Consider the following 11,108-nt stretch of genomic DNA (forward strand, 5'->3'; position numbering starts at 1 on the left):
TAACGGTTAGGCGAACAACTGGGCCTGGTACTAGTTGTCTGCGCATGCGTCAAATTTTCATTGTATATTTGTGGTTGGCAAAAATATTTAATAAATCAATAATAGAAATTTGTACACAGAAAATGCACAGAGTGAGTACACAAAAGATGCACATAGGGAGCTGCTTCACAAAGGCCTGGGGAGTTGCCAGTTGTGCTGCAGCACAATTACAGTGACCCAGGGCAACTTCAGGATGATTGAATGCCTTCAAATTACGTTTCAAAAAGATTTAGCAGGCTGCTGGACTTCTCTGATTCTAGGCCCCAACTCGTAACTCATTACTTGAGAAAACGTAGATTCTCTTGATGTCTCTGAGCTACCCAGCAACGCTCGAATGAGCAGGTCATACTCCAGTCCTGTGTCTGTGAGTATAGAACAATATTAAAAGAAACCAAAGACGGTTAAACCCTTACCTCAAACTGTCCAGTCTCGTCCGTTAGTATAGCCAAGAGGAGCACTGTTGGGATAGCTGGATATTAGCCATTGCTCCTGTACAGAGAAGTAGACATTTTAAATACGTGTAGATCTATACATATTAAATTTCTCGGTTATAGTGTCATTGTCGACAAGCTGATGATGGCAGCACCAAGTTCTCTAGCTCACACTCTTCACTTGATCCACCATATTAATGATGAAACTATAGTCTACCTACATTCTTGCCAAACATGAACAAGACTTGATAGCATAGCCTAGCCGGCCATAGGGCCCACACAAAAATATCTGACCTTAACAAGCTTGACAAAGCTTTATACCTCTTCCCTTGTTGTTCAGTCTTCAGAATAAGCTTCAGAGAAGAGAGAAGCTTCAGCTAAGAGCCATTCCAATCGATTCCAATAATGATAAAACGGGAACTGACTTCTAGTACACGATAGTACACGAATATAAATGTCACGAAAGTGAACGAGAATATCCATTCGTCAGAATCTGACCAACGACTGACGCATGCACAGACAACTAGTACCAGGCCCAGTTGTTCGCCTAACCGTTATAAAAGCGAAAACTCGGCCTGGGATCGAGGCTATTGCGCAACGAGCCCTGCCCACTTTTCCTTGCAGCACGTGAGCATGCATTGACACGCCCACTTTCCACATGTACAAAATTCACCCACACCACATTACCGTTGTCTGAACGTTTCAAAAGCGAGCATAGAGAAGTACATAAGATGTCTATAGGGATCCCTATCAAGCTGCTGCACGAAGCAGAGGGTCACACAGTAACTCTAGAGACGCTAACTGGTGAAGTGTACAGGGGAAAGCTATTGGAGGCAGAGGACAACATGAACTGTCAGATGCAGAACATCACTGTCACCTCTCGTGATGGCAGATCCACACAAGTGGAACAGATCTTCATAAGAGGAAGTATGATTCGATTTTTCATTCTACCGGACATGCTTAAGAATGCGCCGATGTTTAAGAACATGAACAAAGGAGGCAATGCTGCCAAGGCCACTGCCAGACAAGGTACGGTATTAAAACGGTGTGCGTAGGTACGGCTAGGCTGATGATGTTGATGTATGGTATAGGTAGAGTGTGTGCAGTAGTATCTTATTTATTGACTAAGAAGGAATTTATGCAGGCTTAGGATTGGTAGCCGTTCATTAATTATGCTAGCCACCAGAGTTGTGTTTTTCACTTACAATACTCATATACGCAGAGGAGATCCGACATGCGTGCACGAATCACTACAAGTTCAGGGTCACGTGATAACGTCCAGGCCGCAATGCACTGAACTTGTAGTGATTCGTGCACACGTGTTGGACCTCCTCTGCCATGTATGTGTAGACGTTGCTTCGTTTGTTTTGCACACAAAAATTGTTGCTGAAACTTCCTGTTACTTGTGTTTTGTTCTCCCTCACAACAGCTGCTGTCCGAGCAACGAGAGGTGGGCGTGGTGGATTCCGAGGAGGCTTCCGTGGTGGCAGGGGAGGATTTCACGGTGGTGGCTCGGGGGGGATGGGCGGACCCAGGAGACACTAAACACTCACTAGGGTACAATGCGTATATACATCACTCTTCTGTTATTAAAGTTTTTTCCATGTATTGTTATTTACAATTTATGACTTGCAAAAATTAATTTCATTGTCACATGACTGTATTTGTCACATGACTGTATATATTCTGATCGTAAAAGTTTTTCTTTGCTTCAACTGTTTAACAATGATATTAAAATGATATATAATATTATTAATGTTCACAAAGACAGTTCTTGTAGCAGAGATATGGCCTGTGATCTGTAGCCACCTCCGAAATGATTCCTGCAAGAGGGGAGGACGGAGGTCATTATTTTTTTGCTTTATAAAATTTTATATAGAGCAGAGGTGTATACCAACTAGCAGCTGAGAGCTAATATTAAAATAGCCGTAACAAAAAACAATATAATATATAATATAGGACAATATAATAATATAGTTATTGGCGTACCAGTGGTTCAAGTAATGGAAGAGAATGTACAGTTTGTGTCGAGTAGCAAATCCAGGTGATTTCGGAATTAACTTGTGATAAGCATCGTAAAACTTTCCGTCAAATCCACCAAACATTCTTGTAATGGCCAGATCAAACTCGTGATGACCATAGAATGATGCTGGATCAAACACCACTGCAGCGGAGAGATATGTACTACATCAGAGTTGAGCAAATTATGCAATAATAAGAGTATCTTTGAACGGCTATAACTTTAATTCCGTTGGTCCAATAACGTTAATTTTATGATTTTCTGAAAGCTTAGAGAGAGTCGTTTTAGATAATGCGTTAAAATCAAAAGTCTACTTTTGGCCTGTTTTTGACACAATACCATGGGCTATATATAGCCCATGGTATTTTCTCGAAAATAGAAAATTATGGCCAGTTCCAAATTTGGGATTTGAGCATACCACCTGAACGGGCTCCTTCTAAGTTTTCAGAAAATCATAAAATCGTTGAAAATAGATCATCAGAACTCTAGTTACAGAGCCAACTCTAAATGGAGGGGAGATAATAATTAAGTATACAAACACACACACACACACACACACACACACACACACAGTACATGTACCTGGGTAGTCGTCAGTCTCGTCAAAGTTGCCTGACCATAGATCACCGTGCAGCAGAGAAGGTACCACCTCCAAACCCTCAAACATTGCTGGAATTTTCTGTTTCAACTTATCCAAGAGAATTCTGGCCTCCGTTTCACCACCACCCTAAGCAACAAACGTTAAATATTTTTTCCCTGCATTTGTGAGCGTAGGTACCTCTGTCAAGGCCACTTGTGGTTCCAATCGCTTGGTAATATAGAACTCCTGCAAAGCATACAGTTCGTGGAATTGAAAACACATTTTCACTCACAATCCAACTGTGTGTCCAGTGGTTAGGCATGGGAATGAGACCACAGGACGTGGGGCATGGGAATCCAAACTCTGATACAAACGCATCGGTCCCTCTAAGACTAATGTTGTGAAGATGCAGTCTGCAATTGTGAGACCAGTTGGAAGGATTTATTTAGTACATAAGTCTGCTGTTAATTTACTGACTTTGCAAGTTGCTCTCCCAATGATTCTTGATATTTCGATCGGCCTGTCATTTCCAAATGCTCCATTGCAAAGAACCAGCCACTACCAGAACCATCGGGGAATACCTGCACATCATATTATTATATTAGTGAGGTAGAGTAATTAGATTTGATAATTGTAGTTAGTACAACTACCTTGATTGGTTTGGGAACTGTGACAGTGTGGGTGCTGTACAGTGCATCTAGGCTGGCATACTCACCCTCAAACATCGATCTTGTCTATTGAATCACAAGCATCAGCTATGCAATTGAAAGTTGATAAAAATTTATTTTACCTCTGGTTTTGTATTGTGCTTGATGAAGACAGTGCCATTGTCTGTTTGGTAGCTCCTGCCATTGCTGATGCAGCCTCCAGCAGCCACTCCTCCTCGTGCAGTCAGAGTGGTTGTGTGGAGAGATGTCCTCAGAACTTCCTCCATGCTTCACTGGTCAGACCAGCCCCGCCCCCTTCCACAAAAAGCTCTCAAAGTGAGTGCAAAGGTTAATTTTGGCACATAAATTCAAAGAGACGTCCCCAAACACTATAAGAGTCTTCCCAAGCCCAGTATATCCTTCGTGTATATACTACCTGTAAGTGATATGTGGATATGTGAATTTTGTAGCAGACTGTACAATAATTCAACTATGTTGGATATTTGGGGAGAGGGGGTGTGGTCGTACTACCATCCATTAGTCTTGCGGGCCATACACTTTATATTCCTGCAGGTTAAACGTATCAGGATGGCGACGATATCACCACCCCTAGCGACCAATCAGACGACGGCTAGCCTCCCCCTGTCGGCCGTGTTCCAACGACTGAGACAACTGAAGGCATGGCAACAACAACAGCAGGAGACTTTGCTGCATCAGCAACAAGAGCAGCTACTCAAGTTACGCAATGAACAGACCTACCAAAGAAATCAAGTATCCGACACTTCAGTGTGTAGCAACGAGAGGGGCCAGAGCAACTCACCCATTCAGGTACACCTGTGTATTGAATTAGGTTAAAAATAGCCAAAATTCACTCAGTAAATGTTATTTGCAGTTATTTGAAGTAAATCTTAATCCACTGTTAATGCATAATTCTTATAGGGGCAGGAGAGCCTTGCTATTGAGAGGTCTGAGTTGCCTGAGGATACGAACAAGCCTTCAGAGATGAGTGTAGACTACAGGGACGGTGGTGACCATGGCGATGGTGATGTCACTATCGAGTCAACTGGAGAGTGTGTGGATGAATCAGTATCAACTAGTCCAACTCAACGCAGTCCAGTAGATACAGTGGGTTTAGTATAGCATCTGACATAGATCTGTCATCTAAATCCTGACATTGTAATTGTTTTTCGCCCTCTTACTTTATATGGTATCTTTGTGCTGCACCTCCCTGTAATAAGTTTTGTTTTGTTCCCACTCTCATAGGGTGTTCACATTGGAGGTACTGATGAGGACAGACCTATTAAGCCAGCACTTAGTGAGTTCACATGTGTGTGTGTTGTGGTGTGGTGTGGTGTGTTGTGGTGTGTTGTGTGGCTCATTTGGCAGCTGCTGTGTGTGCTGTGCTGGTACTCCCCTTTGTGTGTGTGCGTGTGTTCATTATCATGTCTCTGTCTGTTACTGCTATTAGGGGTTGGGGCTGCCACCTGCTTTGATGAGTATGTGGAGGCGCAGTTGAGAGTACATCGAGTGAGAACTGTACTATAACGTGCATCATATCACAATACAATGTTGCTCTCTCTGTATTCAGTGTAGTAGTGTGTTATGCCCTTGATATGCTGCCAGCTTGGCATCCTGTTGTAGTCTCATTTGTACAGCCAGTGGTGTACCACTTACTTTATTATACTGCATCCCACACACACACACACACACACACACACACACACACACACACACACACACACACACACACACACACACACACACAGTCCCCCAACCACCACCCTCCCCACAAGTCCACTGCATCACCTGCCCCTCAATCCTTCCTCAGGAGAGGCCAGGGTATCGCCAGATTCAATATGAAATCTAAGACAAAGAAATCTTCCACAAACATGACCAAATCACTTCATAAAAAGCAAGAACCTCCAACAACACTTCATATGCAGCATCAAGACCTCACTAAAATGGACTCTTTATCGTCAACTACACGCCCTGGACCGTGTGGGTCGGAGAATGGGCCACCATACTCTGAGAGGGTGTGTGTGAGGAAGGTGGCTAGAGGAGGGGACCAGTACTGCAGTGTGGAGTCTCTCAGTCAACTACACGTGAGTTGCATGGTTTGTACACTGATACACAGTATCAAGAATAGAGTGAAATGTTTTATTTCTGAAATCCTACCTTTTAAACTCCGTCATTCAAAGCCCCCCCCCTAGGGGGTCATTCAAAGCTATTTACTAACCTCCTGCCCCCCCCCCACAGGACCTGCCACGAGAGAGCACTCCTACAATGATCAGATGCTCCAGTGAAGACTCGTTCATCGTCAGAAAGACTGAGAGGTCAAAGGTCAGTAGTAGCTTATAGCCGGTAAATATTCGGCCAATATTTTAGTTTAATACTCAGTCCCATGGGATCAATCATGCCATGAAGCATAATCGTCAAATTACAAATCACCATTACACTGGGTTCTTTTTTCTCGTGCAGTGGGAAGAGGATGAGTTGCGGGAATTTGAGCTACTGGAACAAGCAGCTGCTGAATTATCTCTCCTGTCTCAGACGTCACAGAGTCACACCTCCACACATCACACACCGCCCACACCACAAGCACACAGTTCACAGCAATGGCTACCATCAATGTCACACCATCACGACCGCCATACATCCGTTTCACAAATCGAAAACGACGATACAGATGATGAAATCGACACTTCCCTTCCATTCACATACCATCCTAGAGATGAGGATGACCTTGCAATCAAGAGTGATAATGAACTAGACAATACTCTGAGGGCCTCACCTCCGCCCACCACCTCATCACATTATCCGCCCACTACCTCCTCACATTATCTGCCCACCACCTCTTTACATCCGCCCACCACCACCTCACTTGCAGCTGGCATCGATTTCAATGATGAGGAATCTTGGGATAGTTTTAACAAATCATCGCCGGAGAAAACATCGTTGCGACCTTTAGACTTTCCCGAAGAGGGGGGACAATATTTGACCTCTGCTGGTGGAAGCACTGAAGATTTATTAGAGAGAGGTGATTCCAGCTCTACAGTTGCTGGTAATATTGAACACAGATTTGACGATTTTGCTCAGCCAAGAGGGCCTATAATTAGTGGTTCTATTGGGAAAACTACTGGCCCAACTATAATACACGCGTCAGCACCTCCTGAAAATCGCTTCTACCCCCAGCCATCGCCACGGAGACACGATTATCCTTGTTCTATCGATCCCTCGGACAAACCAATACCGCCTCCGTCCGTTCTCATATCGAAACTATTCCCAGCTCTTCGTAAAACAACTGTCAAACCTCCTCCGATCATACAAACACCATCGCCAGTACAGAGTGTAGATGGGGATAGTGGTAAGGGGTCCTCAGTGACCTCTGTGACCTCTATAATGGGGGACGAGTTGCGACTGAAGCTGGCTCAGTTGGAGACAGAGATTGATAGGTACAGGTATGAGAATGGCCGCCTCGAGAGACTGAGGAGGGAGAAGGAAGAGGTGGGTACAATAACACTACATGTAACTAGGCTGTGATGTGTTAATATTACAAGTTTAAATTCTAGTTTTATATAGCATTGTAAGTGTAATATGTACATGTATAGTTATGCAGTAAACCTAATGCTACTGTGTGATCAGCACTAGGCTTGTGAGTACAGTACATGTGCGGTAATAGTGTTTCGTCAGCATTGCAAGTGTGTGTGCAGTACTTCTAATGCTATTGTAGCAACAATCTAAAACTTATCAACTTAAAGCATAGCGTGCATTATTGAAACAGAATGAATAATGTACATACTTGTATTTGTTGTGGTTAGGGACTGTCCCAGTTCAAGCAAGAGGTGGGGGAGTTCCAGCGACAGAAAGATGAGGATGTTCGACACTTCGAGGAATACAAGAGAGAGGAAATCAAGAAACTGAAGTGAGACAGTTTTTTTAGACACTTCTTGTGCTAACTGTCCTCTGTGTATAATCATGTATTCTGCGTTATGGTATGTACACTGACCCCTCCCCCTCCCTATGGCAGGAGAGAGCGTAAGGTGTTGGAAACCCACCAGCAGGAGGCCAAGACAGCACGAGACAAGAGGGACAAGGAGGAGATACAGCTACTCAAGAAACAAGTAAATGATGTGCATTCTCTGTAGTATCTACAAGCCAATGTTGATACATGTATGCCCCTAATAGAATCTCAGCAGCTTGCAATGTTCTTAGAAATCAAGTACATGCATGCTTGTAACTATGTAGTAGCCGTTCGTTTATCATACCCCCCCCCCCCACCGCCCCAGCTCTCCAGTGCCAGGGAGGAGCTAGAGAAGAGGGAGTCACGGTGGAGCTCTACCCTGGCCCGCCATCGCAAGAGAATGGAGGGACTAGAGGCTCGGAACAAAGAGCTACAAGACGATCTGAGAGTCATGGAGCAGGAGAGACTGTCATGGTGGCAGGAACAGGTGTGTGTGTGTGGGGAGGGGGTGGCAGGAACAGGTGTGTGTGTGTGGAGAGGGGGGGGGGGTTGAATACAAGGCTTGTGTAGTCTGAGCTACATTGTAGTGTGGTGTATTATGTGTAGGCTAATACATTGGGCGTGTACTTTGTAATTATGGGTACGGTGTGTGTTTCAGCTGCTGCATCCATTACTGTACATGTATGGGATTGTTGGTACACTATTGTTAATGTTTTGCAGATGGAAGAGAAAGAAAACAACAGAAGAACTAAAGTCAAGAATCAAAGTAAGTCTATTAGATATCTGATTCTCTTACTCATCCTATATCGTAACAGTAGGTAATACATGTACAGGTGTGTGTTGTTTCTACCAGGTCTATTGCTATTGTCCATTCCTAAACACACACACACCCACACCCACACACACCCACACATAAACACATACATGTACACACATACACACCCACACATAAACACACACACACTAGGTCCTAGGGCTAAGACTACACTGAGAGAAACCAACACTACCACAAACACTCAACAAGCACCTCCTAAAACCAACTTCTCTAAATCTAAACTGAAAGTTCCTCCTCCTAAAATAAAAACAAATTCTCCTATGAAACAGATGACATTTGCCACAAGAAACACTCTCAAAGAAAGTCCAACAAAGCCTCAGATATCTGACAATAGTGAGTATTCGCTCGGCTCTGGCAGTAAAGGACAAAAGAATGAAGTAGAGGAGTCATGTGATTCGTCAGAGCTGGAGATTGTGGATGTGATTAGCAGTGATTATGACAGGGGCAGGAGTGATAGTCCTCGTTACAGTGGCTACCAGTCAGACAGTGAGTTGTCAATGATGGCCGACGATATTGTGAGTGATGTGATGAGTGTGGAGGGGGTGGTCCACACACAGAGACAGAGACACTGGTCCTCACCAATCCTTGCTGCAACACCCACTCATAATATTATCAAGTGAGTCTAAAAAATTTCTCGTATGTTCAATTATTTTGGCTTTTTTGTAGAACTGCTAAAGCTGTCACCATCTCACCTCAACAATCTATGCCTGATGATGTCACTAGAATGAGCTCACCTGCTGCCAATGATGGAGTAATGGTGCGTGTGTGTGTGTTGTGTGTGTGCTTACGGTTCCTAAGCTATGTCTTAAGCTATGTAAGTACAGTAGTGTTCTTACTCAGCAATCATGACATGCCGAATGTGACAAATTCAAAGTCACTTTAGACTATTTTCATGAGGGCCAGTTTATTTCCCAGCCTAATTTGAGGCCAGAGAGGCCAGAGGCAAATTGTGTAAGTAACTTGTGTATTTACGTAGCTTGTATGGGATAATTAGATAAGATAAGATAATCTACTCACTCATCCATGCTGTACAAACAAGCATTGCTAGAACTCCTTTTTTTTACTAACTTGATAGCCCCGTTTTCTATGTTTCTAGACCGAGACCACTCAGGCAGACGGGTCAAAGGTCATTCAGTTCAGCAACGGCACACGGAAGGTCCTGAGCTCTGATAGTAAATCTCTGTCCGTCTATTTCTTCAATGGAGACATCAAACACGTGAAGTCTGACCAAACAATAGTGAGTACTTTATATGTGTGGATTATGTTAGGACCTTGCTAATGATAATTGTGGCATAAATAATTCAATAGTGGTCCTTATTATAATTATATAGGCTGAGCAATTGGTTGTGATATGTATTCATGGGTACAAGATATTGCCTCGGGGTGATTATCAAAGCTCTTCAATTACTCCAGGTATATTACTATGCCGACACTCGGACCACTCACACCACTCACACTGATGGCCTGCAAGTACTGGACTTCCCAAAGTGAGTGGAAGAGTCACTTTGGGCCTGAACTGTTAGATTTGTACTTTTTCTTTTCTGCACTGCCGGCCTGATCACTGTAGTTGTAATGCAAGTAAAGTTTTGACAAATCTTTAAGTATTTTTTACCCCCCCCACACACACACACACACAGCCATCAGACTGAGAAACACTACCCTGATGGCATCAAAGAGATCACTTTCCCAGACAAGACGGTCAAGATCATCCACCCCTCAGGAGAGGAGGAAAGCCTCTTCACCGACGGCAACACTCAGCGGCTCTATCCAAACGGGGACCTTGTGATACAGTTCGCTAATGGACAGAGAGAGCTACACACTAAGGAATATAAGGTGGATCATTGGCAGTGCAATTACTTCTGTATGACAACTACTTCTGTGTGATATTTTAAAATTTCTCATTTCAGGGGATCAAGTTTACACAACTTGTTATGAAGCTGTGCATTGGGGAATTCCCCTTTGCATTCTACAAATAGGGGAAATCCCATTGCCTGCAGCTCTCCTGTACAATATTGCACATGCACACAACATTATTAGTTTTGTGTGAACTCTCTATAAGACAGTCACAATTACTTCTGTAATGTAAGTAGTCTAATTATGTGCATTAGGGGTGCAAGATCGTCTTAAGGCCACCCCATTAAATTGGACGTGCTGCCAATGGACCTAGTAGCCCAAGAATCAAATCTGCTCATTCTCACCTAACACTTCGAATTTTTAACTCTGAAAATTTGTGCTTAACATGTTTACTACACTTCTACCTTTTGCTCATAAAGAGACGGTCCTGCAAAAAAAAAGACAGTCACATGACCCCCCCCCCCCACACACACACACACACGCACAGAGGAGAGAGTACCCTGATGGTACCATAAAGACAGTGTACCCCAACGGGAAACAGGAGACAAGATACTCATCGGGCAGAGTGAGGATTAAGGACAAGACTGGGAGAGTGGTCGTGGAGAAGTTGGAACTCAACACTTGAACATTTGATTAATAATTATAGGCAGCTGTTGTAGCACTTTTACTTAAGAAGATTTATTTGTGTTTTACATTTCCATGGAGAAATATTTCATCATTATCTTGCTCAGCTTCAAAGTA

The 11,108-nt window shown here is 43.5% G+C and overlaps 3 protein-coding genes and 1 long non-coding RNA gene across 4 annotated transcripts; 2 read left to right on the plus strand and 2 right to left on the minus strand.

Moving 5' to 3' along the window:
* Positions 1 to 86: 86 nt before the first annotated feature.
* LOC135340495 (uncharacterized) lies at positions 87 to 1,039 on the minus strand. Its single transcript, XR_010396388.1, has 2 exons — positions 453 to 1,039; positions 87 to 401 (listed from the first exon to the last, which is right to left on the minus strand). It is a non-coding gene; the product is annotated as an uncharacterized LOC135340495 (long non-coding RNA).
* A 90-nt stretch (positions 1,040 to 1,129) lies between these two features.
* On the plus strand, positions 1,130 to 2,185 carry LOC135340497 (small nuclear ribonucleoprotein Sm D3-like). The gene is made up of 2 exons (XM_064536837.1): positions 1,130 to 1,499; positions 1,900 to 2,185. The coding sequence occupies exons 1-2, from the start codon at positions 1,202 to 1,204 to the stop codon at positions 2,013 to 2,015; spliced, it is 414 nt and encodes a 137-aa protein (XP_064392907.1). The 5' UTR covers positions 1,130 to 1,201; the 3' UTR covers positions 2,016 to 2,185.
* On the minus strand, positions 2,155 to 4,031 carry LOC135340496 (ketosamine-3-kinase-like). The gene is made up of 8 exons (XM_064536836.1): positions 3,861 to 4,031; positions 3,721 to 3,804; positions 3,548 to 3,651; positions 3,363 to 3,483; positions 3,269 to 3,316; positions 3,073 to 3,217; positions 2,460 to 2,634; positions 2,155 to 2,293 (listed from the first exon to the last, which is right to left on the minus strand). Exons 1-8 carry the CDS (start codon positions 4,002 to 4,004, stop codon positions 2,230 to 2,232), a joined length of 885 nt encoding a protein of 294 aa, XP_064392906.1. The 5' UTR covers positions 4,005 to 4,031; the 3' UTR covers positions 2,155 to 2,229.
* A 16-nt stretch (positions 4,032 to 4,047) lies between these two features.
* Positions 4,048 to 11,093, plus strand: LOC135340502 (centromere protein J-like). The gene is made up of 18 exons (XM_064536848.1): positions 4,048 to 4,155; positions 4,291 to 4,545; positions 4,657 to 4,842; positions 4,981 to 5,032; positions 5,186 to 5,244; positions 5,484 to 5,819; positions 5,974 to 6,057; positions 6,196 to 7,221; positions 7,536 to 7,639; positions 7,745 to 7,838; positions 8,004 to 8,165; positions 8,399 to 8,444; positions 8,646 to 9,129; positions 9,180 to 9,270; positions 9,610 to 9,750; positions 9,927 to 10,000; positions 10,151 to 10,346; positions 10,855 to 11,093. Exons 2-18 carry the CDS (start codon positions 4,306 to 4,308, stop codon positions 10,990 to 10,992), a joined length of 3,513 nt encoding a protein of 1,170 aa, XP_064392918.1. The 5' UTR covers positions 4,048 to 4,155; positions 4,291 to 4,305; the 3' UTR covers positions 10,993 to 11,093.
* Positions 11,094 to 11,108: the final 15 nt, after the last annotated feature.

Source organism: Halichondria panicea, chromosome 8 (genome assembly GCF_963675165.1).
Source record: "Halichondria panicea chromosome 8, odHalPani1.1, whole genome shotgun sequence".
NCBI lineage: Eukaryota > Metazoa > Porifera > Demospongiae > Suberitida > Halichondriidae > Halichondria > Halichondria panicea.